The following is a 20080-nucleotide window of genomic DNA, read 5'->3' as shown; positions in this document are numbered from 1 at the left end:
TCAGATGCTTCTCACCTTGAACATTAGCTGGCCCAGCTGGACTATGCAGCTGGAGCTCACTGGCATTCCTGTGGCATCCAGCATATGTGAGCACCTGCTCTTTGGTCTTCAGCCTCCCCTACACTGGTGCCTCTGTTGTCACTGCAATGTTGCTTTTCAATGCTGGGTGGCTTTGTGTCCATGGTGGAAGAGGCAGGAATAGGAGAAGATGGAAGGGTGTGGAAATCTGGTGTCTTTGTGGAGATGGAAAGACTGTGTTTGTGGAGGTGTGGAAAAGTAAGGAAAATAATGGTAAGGTCAGTGTTATAAGACAAGGACAGAGACTTGATTTTGAAGGCTCTTTAAAAGTTAAGCTTTATCCTGCAGGCCTGGGAGAGCAGGTGCAGGGTCAGTAAGGAAGTGCATGGTCTATAGGGCATGGAGTTCTCATTTAGTATTCCAGGGTCCCTTAACCCAGTCAATATCCATTATTTATGCCTTTCTCACTCCATTTTCAAACCCACTCCATGTCCTTGAGGCACTTGGGTGGGGAGTCAGTCGGGTGGTGAGGAAGTGCTCAGAGGGACCAGGACTCACAGGAGTGGGAGGCACAGATGGTAACCTGGAGAGATTGCTGACGTAAACAGTGATGTCCTTGCAGAGACCACGTTAAATTGCACCAGGGATCAACATGTCAGCTCTGTGCAGGGAGGAGAGAGTTGTTGTTCTCTCATTTTGGAGGCAGCTTAGGGAAAAGTAACTGTCTGCTTCTGCAGATATCTGTATATATAAGTTAGTGGTCAAAAAGGTGATTGATAGATAGATTTGACTATAGACCCAGTTCTGTTCCGAACAGGAAAATGTGTAGCCCCTGGCGTCCGGAGGACATAAAAGGCTCTTCCAGAACTTACTGGAGAACTAATCAGGGCTCTCAATCCAGAACTCACTTACCTAGATTCACCTGCACAACATAAACACAGGACCTTCCTCATTGTTCTTGGAGAAATTAAAAAAAAAACAAAACAACAACAACCAAACAACCAAACCAGGACACAGCTAATAAATAAATCAGGTTTAATCATAAACCATATACATATTTATAGATAGGAAGGAAGATGTGGTCAGAAAGGTGCTGCCCTGGCAACAGGAATAAAAGAACAGTGTATTTTACCAATACAGTACCAATGAAGGGTGGAGTTGATAAATGAATATGGGACTTTGAATCCCAGAGGCTAATTTTTACAGACAATCATAATTCTTGGTTTCCTGTCAAATTATAGCACAAACTAGCTCACAGCTCTGCCCAGGACACAGCAAGGCAGATGCAGCCAAACACAGAACTTGAGAGTGAGAGAGGGACAATATATCTGAAGGTCTTTCTGAGGTATTTATAACATATATATTCTACTGTTGTTTACTGTCTCGGGGCCATGCTTTGCCCACAGATATGTGTGCACACATCTCATTCCAGTCAGCAAGAGTGGCAAGCTCACATTTAAGAGAATATATCGGATTTTGTGGGAGAACAGGAGCTCATCAAACAGCAGAGCCAGAAGCAGAACAGAGAGAGGACTGAAGATAAGGAAGCCTGAGAAAGGAAAGAAGTGAATGGACAGCCCCAGATTTATCTGACCAGTCAGTTCAATCCTGTTTGAACAGCCAGGACAAAGCTTCTGTTCTGAAGGACTTCTGCAGTGCAAATGATCAAGGCAACCTTTACTGGACAGTGAGGGAAACCATGAACAAAATTACCAGAAGCATGTCAGCAGAAGAAATACGAAGGAGCTGGCCCTATAACCATTCAGTTCTTTTTTTCTTTTAAAAATAATCCAATCCTGCTTTTGAAATCGTCTGATTCTATATATAAGCCTGATCACTCTCAACTGATACAGGCAGAGAAAGGAATCATTAGTCCAGTGGCCAGAAAGGCAAAGAGTGGCATTTGTATTATGAAACTCAGAATTGGTGTGGCTGCTTTGAGAAACAACATCACACCAGGCTCGCAAAGCAGCCAAATGCATTGGCTTTTTGCAGAATAATTTCACTTTCAGTCAATGTATGTATTAGAAAGTGTTACAGATGAAAACCACCTTTCACTGGTAGAAAGCAGACACTGTTTAATATCAAATGCAGTTGCCATCTGATTTTGCTAAAAACCCACCCCCAGACAATAAAAAAAACCAACAAATCTCAAAAAAAACTATAATACAAACCAACAATCATGTCAATGTCAAATGGTAACTGTTTCAACAAACATAAAACCAAATTCTTAATGCAGGTGCCCTCAGAAGTGAGTGAAAGTCATGCATCCATATATAGAGTCCACTCCCAATCTGGGAATGCTCAGTTAAGACTGCTGCTCTTTGAAATGCAAGTCCCACTTTTTAAAAGGAGAGCTCCACACATGCATGCACACGTGCACTTGGGCACACAGAGATACACACACATGTACACATGTAACCTTCTCTCTCTTAGCAAGAGCTGCATGCTGGGTCATTGTTAATGCTGTGCATTTTTGATCTATTTTCTTTGTAATGATAAGGCTGAAATGTCTTCACTTCTCAGGACTCTATGGACTCTATTTTTCAAACAAAAAGGGGAATGAAGAGGAGATACATTACAAAGACAAAAAATGCACTTGTATCTCAGCTGTATGATTATTCCCAGTCCTCTTCAAGGTTGATGTTATCTACATTTGTGACTCAGCAGAATCCACAGGAAGTTATCCTTTCTTCATGTTGGGTTTTCTCAATAAACCCCATGAGCCTGTTCTTTGCTTCCACAGACCATTTTTCTTTAAGGCACTGCACGTGGATGTTGTCTTCAGACAGAAGCGCAAGCCTCCTTCACTGGACTGTGCATTTCTCTCTCTCCCTGGACTGCCCTTCCCTGAGAACTTTTGATTTGATGTACTTCAGGTCACTGTTGACACTTGGCCGGCGAGCGAAGGGAGAGATCATGCCATAGGCATCCATGTCCTTGACTCGGCGCATCCGGAAGGATTTCTGCTGGAAAGTGTCACCATACTGGATGGAGATTTTCCTGTGGAGGGAAGGGCTCATTTCATGAGGTAGCTTGGCCATGCTGAAGAGGACATAAAACATCTCATCCACATTGGTGTTCTTCTTGGCCGACACTTCGAAATAAGCACAGTTTTCATCACTGGAGACAAGATTCTCACCTTCGTCAGTGCGTACCTTGCGGAAGATTTCACTGTGGTCATTTTTGTTGCCACAGATGACCATGGGGAGGTCAGCTGATTCCTTGGTCTTGTTCTTCAGGCAGGATTTGACCTCAAGGATCTGTTTCTGGAGTCGCTTGACCTCATCAAAGGATTCTCTATTATCCAGGCTGAACACCAGGATGAAAACATCCCCTGCAATTAAAAAAATATATATACTATAAAGACTTGTTGGTCACAGCCAGTTTCAGAGGAGCAAATTTTTAAAAAGCAATTAGTTTATTTCCATCTCCTCCCCATATTTTTTGTTTGGTCCTTTGGCACCTATTCACTCAGTTGTACTTTAGTTCTTCTCATTTAACTCCCCACATCTTTCTGTAGTGCTATGGAAAAGACTTTTGGTTATGATGTTACTCCAATCATATCCAGTTGCATTCTTAGTTTGCTCTGGGCTTGCAAGTTATTGCCTGCTTTTATCTCTTTTGTAGACATGTTTCTATCTCAGCTCTGCTGCACTGTTCTTCTTTTTATTTCCTTTCATTTGTATCTCTATGTAAAACACATCCTCTTCTGACACCAGAAAGAGTGGAGAGCTGGTAGCCACTCAGCCTTAACCCTTTGATTACACAAAACATGAAGGTACACCTGAACTGAAGGTTTACGGCTGATCACTCCTGAACACCCAAGTCAGGAATGAGAGGTTTTTCAGTGCACTCTGCTGTCATTGCATTTCCTCAAGAGAAGCAGACCATGAAAAAATAATACATAATGACACACATCCCCTGGCATTTCCTTTTGACATTTCCTGACTTACAATTCCTTGTAGAAGGAATAGAAAATAGAAATAGCAATAGGAATAGGAAGTAGAAAATAAGGCAAATCATTGGCTGTTGAATGACATTTGTGTGGAACGTGCTAAGAGAGCTTTCAGGGACTAAAGCGTACATTTGCATCCCAGAAACTGGTTCTAGGACCTCACTGAATATGGATTTTAGCCTTGTCAGATGTGAATGTCATGTTTCACTGGCCAGTTAGAAAGCTGGATAGTGAATCCAGAAAGGTGTGTTGTGAGCTGTGGCTGAATATACATCTACTGTCACTTTTATAATTAAAAAAGTATATTTTAGCTCAAACAGGAATGGCTTGACAGTGAGAAGAGGCAAAATGGTCCCGCCATTTCCTCTTCTTTTGTCTTTAAACACATTTGATTAGATGCAGATTAAGGAGAAAGGGTAAAAGTAAGGCTAACCTTCTACTGGAATATTAAATCAAGGAAATCAGGCTGGAAATTTTCAGAATAAAAAAATCCTTGGGACTTTCTTGGTTAGAATTCCCTTCCTGTTTATTTTTCACTGTATGTGTCCTACAACAAGATGCTTAATTTGCCCTTTGCTGCTCTTTATACCCACAGAATTGCATTCAGCCATTTATTTGTGACATCAGTAAAAGTACGAAGCAGGAGGGGAAGGTAGATGGATTAGGGAAAACCTCAATTTTAGACCTTCACCCCCTGGACTTCTCTACTGTGGCTAATGCATTCCTTATAGTGCTGGGAACATGCCAGCCAGGAAATATGACTCTATAGAAATGCATCTTGCAGTAAATCAAGCAGTCCCTTTAGCTATGTCCCAAAAATCAGTCATCCCCAGGCTACACGTTTCAAGCTGATGTCTGTCCTTATGACCTTCCCCCTGACTTTCTCACCTGTTAGGATGGAAAGCCTCCTCATGGCAGGGAAAGGGTGATTCCCAGAGGTGTCCAGGATGTCCAGCTGATACATGTCTCCCCGTATGTTGTAGACCTTGCGATGGAAGTCCTCGATGGTGGGAGTGTACTGATCCTCGAAGCGGCCGTTGAGGAAGCGAGAGACGATGGAGCTTTTCCCCACCCTGGAGGCTCCCAGCACCACCATGCGGTACGAGTTCTTGGCTGGCACGTTCAGGTTGCAGTTTCCTCCAGACAGTGTCTTCATCATTGCTTGGTCCTGAAAGAGGAAATAGCAGAGTTGGAGGAAAGATCAGAAACCAAATGAAGGGTAAAATTAGGCAGCTCCTCACCACCAGCTTGCGAAAGAGCACTCTGGAGCACAGTCCTGCACAGCAGAGCAATCAGTGGTTCACACAGAGATTTTTTTCACTGGAAATGCTTAAACTTTCCAGTCTCATTTTCAGTGAGTGTTTTTTTGTTTCGGTTTGGTTTTGTTTTATTGTTTTTGTTGCTTTTTCTTTTCTTTTAAAGTAGTGTAAAAATGAAGGCATTTACACTGAAAATAACATGCTTTTGAATTATAATTTGCTGTCACATTTAAACATTAAGGGCTGAATTTATCAGCTGCTCTTCATCTGAGACACCAAGTTCCTTCCCACCATCTGTGTCACACGTTTTACCAGATTTTTCAGTAGAACTTGGTTCTCATTTTGATACAGAGGTATAAACACAGAGGTCAGATTCCCCAATATACTACAGCCACTGCAGTTGCCATTAGAACCCAGATTGCTTCATGTGGTTGCCTAAATAGGAGCTGTGCTTAATACTAATTTTCTGAGATCAGCCAAAAGTCAGACAGAAACAAGAATCATGCTTAACATCAGTGCAAGCTAGACATCTCAGTAACTTTAACTGGCCCCATGCAATATTAATTGCTGATGCAGGGAGCGTGAGCCACAAAACAGCACTGGCTGGTGATAAATTCAAAGATCTGTGCCTCCAGTAACCTTTTAGAAAACAGCTTTTAATTCTGCTGTTTGGCCTGGTAGTGTGGGAACTCCCTATAAGCAAACTATCATTGTTGCAGCAGGATGGCTGTCAATGGGTGGAACTGCAGAAACACTGATTTTTTTTAGGAGCTCCAGTCTTTATACATGCAGATATTGCAGGTGCCACTGGCTTTGCCAAGCACGGGTGCTAAGTACAAGCAGGAGAAAAGATGAAGGACAGCCATCTTAGATAGCTATTAGACAAGATTTCCAACCCATGACATCTAAAATGAGTCTAGAGACTCTGGAGACTGCATTTTGACATAGCACTCAGATGCAGGAAACTTTGGGAGGAAAGAAAAAGTGCTGCTAAGAGTATTTTAGTGTACCAGTTCAAATGAACTGTGTGATGAAAGAAAAATACAGCCCCTGTGTGGGGAAAGCTGACTGTTACAGCAAAGGAGGTACACTTTGGACTGAGTTTGTTTTGGTTACTATGTTCTTATTAAAGAATATTCAAGTTCCCACTGTGCCATTTATTTAACTTAGGCGTTGTTTATTTAATATTACAATGCAAGTACTTTATGTACACAGAAAGATAATTTCTGGGTCCAGATCTGGATTCCTATTTTTCCCTTGAGTGACTTTTATCTCCAAAGCTTTTATGTACCTGACAATTATCTCAGGGAAGAGCTTAAAATATTTTACTTTGTTTAACATGTGCTAAGCACCAAAGCAGCAGTGAAAATACAGTCACTGCTAAATAAAGAAGTCTCTGGAATTCTGATCCAACATCATTACAAGCTCTGTGCTATAGCCCAAGGAAACAGCAAAACATGAGTATTTATTATTATTGCCATAATTTGCAGCACAACAATGGCATATTCAGCCCTACCTAATGCACAAAAGAAATGCAGTGGTCTCCTTGGAGTACCTTATATTCTGAATTACATTCAGAGGGCAGGAAAACCTAATATTAGAGCCAGATAAATGCCAGAACACAAATGGCATTTTTTTGGATGGACACACACATGCAGAATTATGGTACTGTTGGGATTACTGTGGCAGAAATGACAGCAAGGAGCACAGCTGGTATTTGAACTGGATTCTGTGTTTTATTTACCACAGGACCTATCTCCAATAGTGCAGAAATACCATATTCAGTCTCTGAAACACTGCCATGTACACCATCCCTAGCCACTCCAATACAGTTTTGCATCCATGGGCAGACAAAATAAAAGCTTATTTTCACCCTCTGAGGCTTATTTATTTGGCAGAGAAGAGCAGGGAAACAGATGAGTTGTAAAAGCTACAAACTACTTTACCACCCAGGACCAGTATCTAGAGGTGAGGCAGCTCTCCAGGCCGTGATGGAGCGGTGTAGCTGCATGAGGGCAAGTGGATTGCGTGGTTTACACCTGCTAGAGAGCAGTTCTGTACAATTCAGTGCAAAAGCATCTGGGAGAGAGCAGTTACGCATTTTGAGCGAGTGCCTTTTATGTCCTGTACAGAACATGCATGCTGAGGAACCTGATCACTTTACACTGTCCTTGTTCCACATGTCAAGGCATTCCGTCAAGAGGACTCCTGTGCTTTCTTAACTGCATTTCATTTCCCTCAAAGGAAAATATGCTTTCCAGCATTTCGATTTGTGGAGTTGCTACTCATCACCTCTGCTGCAAACCTGACTCAGAGCGTGCCATTAAACTGGGAGCTTACATTTTTGGTTTGAGCCTTCTCTTCTTATCCCCTCCATTCAGTTTTTCTCTAGTTTAACACAGTCTGTCTCCTTTCCTCCTCAGAAAAGGAATGAAACTTCAGCCTTGACACCCAAGAGTGGCAGGGTGGAGCACAGGGGCTCATGCAGTGAAAAAGATTAAGACAGTGGAAAGGAAATGGAGAGACACCACATGTTCATGTACTAAGTAAAGAAAAATCAATCAGAAGAGAATGAGGAGACAAACAACCTCCAGCTGGTTTTAATCTACATCTTTTCCTTCCAGTTTATTAAATGCTTAAGCATAGATTAATTCTCGGTGGTACCTTCTGCTTTATGTACTGGCTTGATGTTAGAAAGTTTATATTGGTACAGTGCAGGGATTTCAAAATGTTATAGAAATACAGGCAATTAATGTTATCTCTAAATAACACTAAATGAAGGAAAAAGCTCATTTGCCCAGAGAAAGCTGAAACCACAGTCCAAAATCAGCATTAAACTCCATTTCTCTTGACTCCCTGTGTTATCCTCTACCAGCTAAGCACCACTTCTCTTTTTATAGGCAGGCATCAGAATGAATGACAATGAACCTGCTTTTGTATGCTCTGGAGAGCACTTGTCTGAATGCTGGTGAGCTACTGACAAATTTGAGCCTGAGCCCCTGTAGGGAGATACCTAAGGAAGATACTCTTTATTCACCCTACCCAGAGCTTTTGCACCTTAGTTCTCCACCCTCCCATTAGGGTGTATGCTCTCCCTACAACTCCCCATTCATGAATAGACTTCTGAACTACCTCCCTTGCACTCCTCAGTCTTCAGCTGCTGGTTGTGTCTCTGCCGCCCCAGTGTTAATCATTGCACCCAGCTAAAAAGGACAAGACAGACACAAACTGTAACATGCATAACAGACCTGTCAGTTCTTACTCACTGCTAGAGTCCCTGTCATTTTCATGCACACCAGAAATCACTCCTGTGGCATGTTTGTTTCCTACTTTCACCGCAAACTCCGTGCTGATTTCTTACCTCTCTTTCCCAGGAGGAGCAGTCCTGGGTCTTGGTGCAGTCTGATGAAGCTGATAATTTTAATCAGAGGTGGCTGCTGTTGTAAAAGGCTATTGTTCTGTGGATCCCACGCTGCTTGTTCTGGGCTCAGTTCTTCTCCAGTATTTCCCAAGAATTTAGCAGGACTGGGAAGGACCGCAGGGCTCCAGAGGGCGTTCCCCCATGGATGTAAGTACTGGATCAGGCAACCCACTTAGGCTAAAGAAGAGTCTCAGAATGGTGGCAGTTTTTCCCTTTGGGCAGATGAGCTCTTTTCCTCACAGGCTCAGTTCAAGAAAAGGAGAGGCAGAGTCTCTCCCTCTCTCACTGCCTTTTCTTGCAAAGTTGCACTTTGTAGGCTCTACTGTGGGGAAAGAATTTCAGGAGCAGCACCTACTCGTGCAGGGTAGTGGGTGCATCCAGCTGGCCCACACTGCCTCTGTGCTGCCTCAGATCCTCTGCAGAAAGATCAGGGTCGGCATGGAAGTTGGCTTTGGTGACCCTATGCTTCTCCAGATCTTGCCTGGCTCATCCCTTCCCACGGGCTTCTTTTCTTCTGGTCTGAGATTTGCTTTAAAATATTCTCTCTCTAGGATAAAAGGGGCTTTTCTTTACATTTGCCAGTTAAGTCTTTTTTCCTTCCCTCCCTGCCTTTCTCCCTCTCTCTCTCACAACTACTGGCAAATTGCAGATTTTCCTTCTGTAGGACTCACAGATAATTGGCTCAACTCCTCCCTTGAAGTCAGTGTCAGACACAGGGGAAGGAGGGGTGCTGAGGGGGTGGGATTTTGTGCTTATTGGAAAAATCTTTTCTCCTCTAAACAGAAAGTTCATGTGCATTGCAGACTGCACATTCCCCGTCTTTTCACCAGAGACCTGTATGTATGCATGTGTGGGGAATGAGTTAGTGTATGTGTATGAGGGACACAGAGAATTCATTTACTTAGCAAGCTGCAAATTCATAAGCTGTTTCTAAAAGCTCTGTACTTCCCTTCTGTTTTTTTCTGTGAGACAGCAGCAGACAGACTCACTCCCCAAGTAAGGGCTTTCTGTCCATAATTTCTGTAAATCTTTTGCTGTATGGAATGCTTTCCCCTGTTTGCTCAACCTCAAGACATTTACATGGTTTGTTTAAGAAATAAGAATAATTTGTAACTGTTATTCTTTCATTAATATTTAAATAAATTTAAACTAGGGATGAGTAATAGAAATGGTAAAAAGGTCAAACAAACTGAAAGTGTGTGGAACTGAAGCTCAGGAAAAAGAGAGAAACAAACTAAAAATAGGGTGAATTCAAGGCATTTGTTCAATCCCAAGTGAAACATGGTTGCTGTTTATTTCATTGCTGATATACTTGAATTTTTTGCTCTTCTTTTTGAACTGAAATAGTTTAGATCTATGAGTTTATTTTAAAATATGTCAAAAACTTGATTTTGAAAGATTTGAAATTAAATACTTCAGCATTTCCTACTTTAAACTCCTAATTGGGGGTGGAGCAGGAAAGGAAGAAAAACACAGTTATTTTCAGGGTATTTTGACAATAAGAAAATGGAAGGGAGGCACAGTCTTCCAAATGCGAACACAGTTTCAGCTCTCCCACAGTTCTCCCTCTTTTTTTTTTTTTTTTTTTTTTGTTTCCCCTGAGAAATTTACTCTTTGCTGAACGCAAAGATTCTTGCAACTACTGTGTATGTATCATCTCAAAGCCTCCTCCCCTCACCAATTCCTGCAGCTTTTGAGGAATTTCCAAGAAGCTTCACTTTCCTCAGAGTACAGGGATGTATCTCTTGCCACCCTTGGAATAAAGCTTCCCTCCTGTGCTCCTGGTGCTGCACTGAACCCATCCACAGCCATCCACAGCAACCACTGCAGAGGGTTCCACAGCTGTTGCAGGCACAGCCTGACATGCCTGTGAGTGTCTCTGTGCTCCCAGACCTCAAAGGATACAACACAGGCTGTGGGATGAGTCCAGCTGGAACTGTCTGTGAGAGGAAGCAGCTCCCACTGAAGTCAGGGTCATGGTCATCCCAAGCAGGATGTGCATCTGGGGACTCACAGGCTAACACAAGGCAAAACAACATTGATCAAATTCGGAAAGCAGCAGATCCTGCAAAAAACTTCAGATTTGGGAAGAAGGGGCAGGACATGGCAGAGCACCATTGAAATTTTGCAGCAGTACTGAACTGATATTGGGTCATGAGCAGAAGTGAACTCGTTTTGGACCGCAGTAGCAGGTCTCCTTTGTCAGCTCCTGAGCCTTTTGGCAAAAGGTGGGAGAGTACTTTCATGGCTCAGACAAATTTTTCACTTAAGATATGATGCTTCCCATTTCTAAGTCATTAGTTCAGATAAAACCTGGACTGTTTCTGATGTCCTGTCAGCTCTTGTGTAGCTCAGATCCAAAGAGAGTGACCAGCATCCTGGTATTATTGCCATAGGAGCAGGAATGGCCACAGAACCCAGCAAAGTGAGATCCTGTAGTGCTCCAGAAAATAAATTTCTCTTTCATCCCTATGGCTCACGTGTCAAGTGTACCGAGTTCTCTACCAAGAAAGAAGTGTAGTCATAGTGGAGACCATCTCATCAGCCTGGAATTTCAGCCTACTCATGGTCTTTTGTAAACCAGATGCAAAACTCATGGCTTGCTGGCTTCACCCAGCCCAAACTCCTACTCAGCCATTCTCTCCAGCATTTCAAATAACCAATCAAGTTCTTCAAATAGTAATAAAATAAAATAAGAACATTCTTAACTGGGCACCTTAGCTTTGTTTGATATCTTACTGAACAGCTAGTAAAATAATAAATTCCTTTTGAGGTAATAATTTTTGAAATATAATTGCTAACTGTGAGACTTCAGAGGCTTGAAAGACATTGTTGTTGCTTTTTGGGCTGGTGTTTTTTGTTTTATTTCTTCTGGTGTGCTACCAGTTAAGGAGTTGACAAAAAGCTGGGTTTCATACTTTCCCTCAGGGCTCAGGAGACCAGAGGTCAAAAAATCCCTACTTTTTCAAAGACATCCCATGATTTGCTCTGGTGGAGAAGTCACATTACATCTGCCCTCCTCTGAGGAGGAGGGATGGCAGCACCTCTTTGCTTTGAGGGTTATAAAGGGAATAAGTGAATCAGAGAGACAAAGCCCCAGCCAAACAAGAGAAGTTCCCAGTCTCAGCAGTTTCCTCTGACTAGTCAGAGACCATCAGACTTTCTTAAATCTTGCAGATATTTTTCAATTTAAAAGACAGGCTAGCAATGTATTAGTCTCTAGAGGCATTTCTCCCTCCCACTCCTCCAGTCTGTAAAGAAAGCCTAAATGAGGTTTTTATCCAGCTAAGCCTGTTTAGGAGGATGACAGACAGTGGCTGCAGAGAACCACCACTGCTATGAAGGGCTGTGCCTGCCTTGCTGAATGTCAGGCTGGAGGGAAGGAATACCATCCAGAGGGACCTTGACAAGCTTGAGAGGTGAGCCCACATGAACCTCATGAAGTTCAATGAGGCGAAGTCCATGGTCTTGCATACGGGGTGGTCCCAAGAAGAAATACAGGCAGATCAGTGAATTAATTGAGAGCAGTCCTGGGGAGAAGGACTTGGAGGTGTTGGTGGATGAGAGGCTTGACATGACCCAGCAATGTGCGTTCACAGCTCTGTATCCTGGGCTGTATCAAAAGAAATGTGGCCAGTAGGTCAAGGGAGGAGATTCTGCCCCTCTACTTGACCCTCAGGAGACCCCACCTGGAGTGCTGCATCCATCTCTGGAGTGCCCAGCATACTAGGGACATGGAGCTGTTGGAGTGGGCCTAGAGAGCCACAAAGATAACAGGAGGGATGGAGAACCTCTCCTATGAAAGCAGCCTGAGAGACTGTCTCTCCTTTACTGGAGAAGAGAAGGGATTCCTTATAGCACCTTCTAGTACCTAAGTAGAGTCTAAAAGAAAGGAGAGAGGATAGGACAACTGGTAATGATTTCAAACTGGGAAAAGAGAAATTTTGTATTAGAGTTAAGGAAAACAATATTTGCTATGATAGTAGTGAGGCACTTCCAAAGAAGTTGTGGATGCCCCATCCTTGGAAATATTCAAGTCCAGGTTGGCTGGAGCTTTGAGCAACATGGTCTAGTGGAAGAAGTACCTGCCCATGGCAGGGGAGGTGGAACTAAATGATCTTTAAAGTCTCTTTCAAAAGAAATTGCTCTGTGATTTATGGTTTGTTGATGCACTGGCCATTTTTTTGGCACACGTAGCTGTTGTCTCTGCTGGCATGCAGGTCCTGCCAGCTCATCCGTGGGGTGCTCAGCTGTGGAGGGTGCCACAAATTGTGCACCAGTTGTGACTGGTACACAGGGCACCTGTGTGGCTTTTGGCCCTGCCTAGACTGTGGGTGAGCAGAGAGGGAAGACTACAGAGGGCAAGTCAAGGGAAGTGAAAGAAGGTGGCAGAAAGAGGCTGGGTAGAAAGATGTACAGAAGAATGGGGAGAGACAAGAGGAAGTTACAGCTGCTGTGTGCTGCACTAATCACCTGGTTTTAAATGGTGAAGACCGAAATGAAGTGAGTTACTGTATGGGGAAGCACAACTGCTCCTCAGACCTTTCCAAGGAGTTTCCTTCTCCAAAGAAGAGTGCAGCTCTCAGGCACCACACATGCTGCCCACACTGGCACCAGGATGCAGGGCAATGTGGGCTCATACAGTTGCACTGCCACGAGTAATTTAATATCTTCTGCAGCTTCAGGCACTGGCTGCAGCTGGAGACAGAGTCTGATGTGCTGCGCTGATGCAGCAGGACCAATCTGTTTCTCTCCACCTTAAGGCAAATGACAGAAGTGACAATCACATGCCGTTTATCTCTGGTCACAATTAGTTCAAGACAAAAGATGTTCCAAGCCTTTTGTTTCCTCTTCAAAAGCAAATGCAAGGGAGATTAAATATTTAAACCAGTTTTTCTCTCTCTTTTCCCATTTCTTTTCACTTTCCTCATTATTCAGTAAAGCTCATTTTTCCACCCCCTCACCTTCCTTCCCTCCCTCCCACATTAATCCCTCCTGCTTGGTGCTTCTCCCTTCCAGCAGTGCTGAAAAGTTAGTGTTCAGGAGCCAGTAAACTGCAGGTACCAACTCATATTCTGAACAGCAAATAGATGAGCTGCTGATCTGTTACTGCCTCTGAATTATCCGTAGCTCCCCCCCAGTGTTTAAAGTCAGTGAAGGGCTCTCCAGGGGTGTTACACTGACTGGGAAAATAACTAATAATCATTAGTTATGAGTGAGAACAGTAATACTTGAGAGAATGCAGTTGGAGAAGGCATGCAATTTAGAAAGTGGTGGTTTGACTTTTATTTTTGGTCCTGTCACAGAATTTGTGCATGGCTGTAATTTCTCAGTGTCCTAGGGTGTAAAATGTATTAATAGTAATTACTGAGTTCCCTGCAAAATGGAAAATATTGCTGTGAAAAATGAATTCAAGTCACCTCTTTTTTTTTTTTTTTTGCTGCATTTCTTGTGAATCAGTGCTTTATTACATTTTAATTAAATATTTTTGAGAAAAGACTGCATTTCTAGTCCCCCTCCTTTCTCTTTGCCCCTGGCACAGCATGTCCAGATTTCCTTATCAGATATGCATGCATCCTTACATTTGCATTTCACTGTTGAACTTTTTAAAACTCTTCCAATCTTGGAAAAATTACTCAAAAGCAAAATTAAAGCTTAACTCCCCTCCCCTTATTTGGAAAAGACTCAGGATAGAACATGGGGGGGAAAAACCAGTCGAAGTGTACAATTAATTTCCTTGCCCTCGGTGAATATCAAGATAGGGTTGTTTATGGTCTCTCAGGCTCTGATGGAGCAAAAGCAATCCCCAGCACATCCCTCTGTGTAGCTTATGATCCTGCTAGAGCAGAAGGGCAAGTCAGGCACCTGACAGTGACTACAGAGTGCTTCAGGAAGGAGTGGCTGTAGGCAAACTTCACCATTTCCAGTTTCTGTTTAGCATCCCATTTCCCTAGCTGCTCCCAGGCCCTGTGTCCACAAAGATAACTGCACACCTGTGAGGGAGCCAACACATATCTTTCCTACTGAATGATGCTGGTAGGAAGGGGTTCATTCAAAAAGGCTCCAAAATCTCTGCCCTCACTGACATAGTTCAAAAAACAGAGAGGAAAACAATTCATTTTGGGCCATTTCTACAGCTTTGTTCCTAGTGATGTTGCTTGGATCCCCAAGACATGTACTCACCTGTCCTCTTTCACCACCCATTCTGACCTCCTACCAGGGCTGATGATCATCTCTTAAACATTTTTACCTGCAGTGGGAATATGGACAGCTAAGGAGAGCAGAGGGGAAGGAAGACTTGGGAGAAGATGAAGAGGACTGGGATGAGAGCCCTGTAAGACTTCACAGAAAAATAGCTAACCAAAAGCACAATCAAGCCTCATTAGATACAGCTAAAAACAAAGACAAAACAAATGGAACAAGACAAGATGCATGAAAAATGCATGAAAGAGAGACTGACAAGGCAGAGCCCTCTGCATCCCACATGGTGCTGCCTGTGACCAGCTATTCTATTGGGGTCTCCATTAAGAAGTGGCAATTGCAAATCTGGGTCTGGCCACTATATTTGGTATCAGCTGGTTCCATATAAAGATTCCCAGTCAGAAACTCTTCTTGCCTAGTGATCTGTCAAGGGGAGAAAATGGTTTCTCTAAGGAATCTGGTTTCTCACATTCCTTCATACTCCACCAACACATTCAATCTACACCTGTGCCTCCAGAAAACAGGGTTAACTCACTTATGAAACCTTTACAGGTCTTTACAGGTACATCCTTCTAGCACAGCTCTGCTCACACCAAGGTCTTTTTATGCCTGGCTGCCAAGCTTCTCTAAATCCAGTGCTTCTCCCTGAAGCCATAAGTGTGGACTGCATGATGACAAGCTGATCTCAGACAATTCCCTCGGTTGTCTTCCTGGAGCCACAGCCTGAGCACTAAAGCTGTCTAATACTAAGTTATCTTCTTGGGTTACCACCACTCCATGGTGGCTCTGGCTCTACATCTGCATGATTCTACACAGGTTTTATTTGAGACTTGGTTTCACTGCAGTTATTAACAAGAACATGTGAATTAGAGCTCTGTGTCTTCACACAATTGTTTCTGTGCCTTCCTCTATCTAAAGGATCAGTTCCATGTTAGAACCTGGGCATTTACAGTTCCTTTATTAAGAAAATAAGAATGTGCCAGGGATTGAAAAATGCCTTATCCCTTTGATTTGAGAGATATTATACGCCTTTATTTTTCATGAAAGGAAGCCAGTGAATGGGAATATCACTCTGAGGGAAGAACAGGTGATAATGACAGGTTGTTCTTTTATATTTCTTTTTTTTCTTGTTCTGTTTCCCTCTCTCAAAGGACTGCAATCATGTACTCAAGAATCAAAGTAAAATCCATTATAATAATAATAAGGTAATACTATATACTCTTAGTGTAACTTTTTTGCTAATATCTCCATACATTCTGCAAATATCTAGGAAGTGAGTCTCAGTGTCTCAGGAACATAAATATTTTAGCAGTTTGCAGATGGAAAAACTGAATGTGCATACAGGTTTTAAACAGTTACTCCCAGGTTACTCAGAGTAAGCATCTCCAGACTTAAGCTCCCCCTGCCCACACTGCAAACTAACTGAAAAATGAGCAGCCATTACTAATGAGCCAGCTGCTGAGCATGAATTAATTGGTCCTGGTGAGAGATTATATAGCTTTTGGCTAGTTCAGGGCATGAGCAGAGTGAATTTTATCTGCCTGCAAAGGGCCACACAAATAATAGCCTTCAGGCTGCACGACTGGAAACAGTCCCCAGTCCCCAGCATCATCTGTACAGCCAGGAGGTGACACAGCACACAGAGATGTGTGTATAACAACCTCATTGCAGACCACCAAAACCTTCCTGAGAAGTACACTAATGGACATGTTAACAACCTCATCTGCATCCTTGAAAGGAACCAGAGCACAAAACTGCTTTGGCCCAGTTTTTAAAAGGCAGTGTTGCCTGCTACAATCTCTCCACAAATATATGTCAGGTCCTCAACATCATAAAACAGGCTTAAAAACTGCAAGATTAAAACCAACTAGATAAGAGGAAAGAGACCCTCAGGGTGCTGCAAGGTCAGGTTTTTCTCTGCAGTGGAAATGACTAGCATCTTGTTTTTTAACTAAAAGATCAAAACTCTGATCAAAGCTTCTGTATTTGCACATATTTACTGACAAGGGTCAGATTTGAATGGGGCCCTTTTGTTAATATGAAATTGGAGAATTTTCCTGAACCTACCTGGTTCCTCTGCCTGCAAATCTCTAATGATCTGTAATCAGGAAAATGCAGGTTTTTTAGCAACAGCTACAATCAGGTCTTGTTTGTATGAAGACAGCAGTGTTGTTGCCTGCCTCCTCAGGGGCCAGATTTTAAGGCTGGGGCAATCCCCCTTGAGCCCTGCCCAGCAGAAGCAGGAGGGCAGCACCAGCCTTTCCTTGCTACGAGTCTGTGTCCTCTGCCCAGGGTGCAGGCTGTGCTAGCTGGCACCCCACTTTTAGCAATGTAAAGAGTGACCATTTTGACATGAAATTCTATCAAAGTGCCTTTTTCTCTGGTGTAAATGACAAAGCGAGCTGCTGAGTCAAAGGAAATAAGATCTAAGGCATCTTCTAAATGTTTGCTCTGGCTGAAGGCTTAGAGGATTTGTGCAGGAGTATAAGTTTACCCATTACCTTTTCCATCACACTGCACTCTCCCAGCCTTCCTCTGTCCAGAGGAGCTTGTTCCTCTTAGATAATTACACAACAGTCCAATTAACAAGAAAACTTCCCATCTTCAGCGCCCAATCAAACTACCAGATTACTAAAAGCTCCCATTGGCACTGACCTGCACTTTGCTTCAAATCAGAGGGCAACTGCATCTGTGAAACGAACAGAAGGGACAAATTTAATTACTGGCAAACTAACTCGTCAGGATTTCCATTCCTGCTTATTGCTGGAGTGTAGAAAAAAGAGGTTGTGGTTTATGTGGGAGGTCAAACAAAGATGGGAAAGGGGCTAACCATAAGAATTGGTGCTGGAAATCACTGCTAATTAAGATAAAATTCAAGAACAGGGAACTGCTTCATCTGCCAGCCTCTTCTATGTGGCATACACCTAAGTCACACTGCTTTTATGCTTTCAAGATTTGACCTTTTACCATACAACCTAGCTCCATATAGTGTCCTTCTTAAGGGAGGGGGTGGGCGAAGAGCCTAAGGAGTTCAAGATTTTCCACTTTTGCAGTTGAAGACCATTTATGTAAGCGCCTGGAAATAGCGATTCCTCCTTCCCAGTGCCTTTGAAAGGCACTTTATTTTAATGCTACAGAAGGGAAAGCAGGCACACAGACTCATGCTGAACTTGTGATTCCTGTGATGGGTAACACCACAGTCTCTGTGCAGTCAATGAGGACTTGAACCCAAACTCAGCAGCAAAGGTAAAGCACTCGGGACACTGAGGCAGAAGTGCTGCAAACCAGTTGCTCTGGTGCAGTCTCTCATCGGTGGCACAAGGGCTCGCAGAGTCCTTCCCTCTGCTGCCGGCCGATCTGATCGTTTGTTTTGTTTCAGGATGGACTCCCGCTCCTGCATAGTTCGCACGGGAGGTGGATGGGAGGAACGACGCAAGTTGGCATAGCAACCTCAGGCTCTGCGCGCTGGGGCTTATGCAACCACCGGCAGGTTGAGAAGGTGGGAAAGGGCACTTCCCTTCTCTCACAGCCTCGTCAACAATTGCTTCACATCCTTGGCAATTAAGCAGAAATAAATGATCTGCCAGAGCTTTGAACTTCCTGCAAAGCCTCCCCCTTGCCTTGGTTTTCCTTCTGGAAGAATTACAAGCTTTTGGGCAACAGCAGCAGTGTGCAAAGTGCCCTTCACCCCATCCATCACCCATGAGAGCATGACCTGAGAAAGGTTACTGGCTTTCTGGGTTTTACTCACCACCAGCAGCCAGCCAAGGGTGCTTCAGGTACAGAGTGCATCACTAAAAATAGGATGGATGACCCACTGACTGCTGTGCTTTAGCCCTGACACACCCAGCCTTACCTAACCATGTGCTCCAGGGTCTGCACCACAGAGATGCAATGCTGCACCTCCAAGGAGAAAATGAAGAGGATGTATGACAGTTTTTTGCTCTTGCTGCCAATACAAAGCATGGAGATTTCAGGTCCTAAGTGTTTTCAGGTGAACAGCTAAGAAGCTCTTCTGTCCCCCTCATTGAAGTGAAGGAAAACGTGAAAAAAAGCCAGGGGTTCTGTTAGCAGAATGAATCTCCAAGATACTTTTCCAGCATGTAGAAGCTAATGGGGTTGATTGGAGATTTTCTTCCATCTTATCTTATTACACCCTCAGTTATGAGTTTTTTTAGACACCACTAGCAACTGTATCTATCATGCTGGACAAATTTTATTTGTGAATACTGAAAAGGGCAAATAGGGAATAAATCTGATGTCCTCACTGCAGCTGAGCTAATGTAAACTCTTGCCAGCAGGGAGAGCTTTAAAGTGGACAGATAGGCGGCTTGGTCAGAAGTGCAAAAGGGCACTGCACTGAGCTGAGCATATGGCTGGTCAATAACCACTGCAAATCCATGTGGTTTTACAGTAAATCTCCTAACAGCTGATGAGTCTTTCAGGATTTGGATCTGTGTGATGAGAAGAATGAACTCCTCAGTTTTATTTTGATTTAAAGCAGGGAAAACAACACAAAGACAACAAAACAAAGTTTTCATCAAGGCAGAGAAAATTCTGTAAGCATCATTGGAATTAATCCTACAGAATCAAAGGTTTGGAAGTAAAGGCAGGTCGCTCCTATTTTCAGTCAGAAAATAAATATTAATAACTTGTAGGCCAGTCCCATGATTCAGGAAGAGGTGACTCATGCTTCAAGATGCTTGGTAGGCCAGCATTGACATTGCTACAAACACCTTCAGTGTCCCATTAGCACCTAGTCAGAGGTGCTGGGACTTCCCACAGGGCCAGCACAGAAGCAAAAAGCCTTGGCTGCCCAGGTTAGTATCCCTCGGTTCCTTGGCCTGCCAAACATGCCCTGATGTGTTTCTCAGTGAACTTGGCCAAGCCTCTCAAGGATCGTCAAAGGTGGTGAGGAGCTCAGACACTTCTCAACTGCTCTGTGGCTGGATGGCTTTTTTCTATGTGGAAATCTTCTCTAGAGAGGGTGCAGTTTTCCAGCATTCCTAATGCTGAGCTTCAGGGAATTTATTATATGACCTGATGAACCAAAGCCAGCCCATACACATTCTTTTGGGATGCTTCCAATTTTTCTCATCCTCTGGACAGGAGAAAGCAGAGGAAGGTGACAGGAGCTGAGCTATTCCCAAGAAGGATGTACTTTTGGAAAGGGAGCAGCTACTCGAGCTGCCTTTAACAGCCTTTCCAGCCCTCTGCCCCTAC

The 20080-nt window shown here is 43.4% G+C and overlaps 1 protein-coding gene and 1 long non-coding RNA gene across 2 annotated transcripts; one reads left to right on the top strand and one right to left on the bottom strand.

Annotated features, from left to right (window-relative positions):
* Positions 1–1036: 1036 nt before the first annotated feature.
* On the bottom strand, positions 1037–9354 carry RASD2 (RASD family member 2). Its single transcript, XM_026794562.2, has 3 exons — positions 8597–9354; positions 4865–5144; positions 1037–3355 (listed from the first exon to the last, which is right to left on the bottom strand). The coding sequence occupies exons 2-3, from the start codon at positions 5133–5135 to the stop codon at positions 2826–2828; spliced, it is 801 nt and encodes a 266-aa protein (XP_026650363.1). The 5' UTR covers positions 5136–5144; positions 8597–9354; the 3' UTR covers positions 1037–2825.
* On the top strand, positions 4966–18458 carry LOC141728787 (uncharacterized). Its single transcript, XR_012580000.1, has 2 exons — positions 4966–5075; positions 18237–18458. It is a non-coding gene; the product is annotated as an uncharacterized LOC141728787 (long non-coding RNA).
* Positions 18459–20080: the final 1622 nt, after the last annotated feature.

The sequence above is a fragment of the Zonotrichia albicollis genome, chromosome 4, assembly GCF_047830755.1.
Source record: "Zonotrichia albicollis isolate bZonAlb1 chromosome 4, bZonAlb1.hap1, whole genome shotgun sequence".
Classification (NCBI taxonomy): Eukaryota; Metazoa; Chordata; class Aves; order Passeriformes; family Passerellidae; genus Zonotrichia; species Zonotrichia albicollis.
The sequence above is the reverse complement of the archived record's forward strand: the minus strand, read 5'-3'. Positions and strand labels throughout refer to the sequence as shown.

Coding starts and splice junctions, on each gene's coding strand:
- RASD2 (XM_026794562.2), bottom strand. CDS start 5,135: ATGATGAAGACACTGTCTGGAGGAAACTGCAACCTGAACGTGCCAGCC. Junction 3,356..4,864: donor GAGGCTTTCCATCCTAACAG/GTGAGAAAGTCA, acceptor TTTTAATTGCAG/GGGATGTTTTCATCCTGGTG.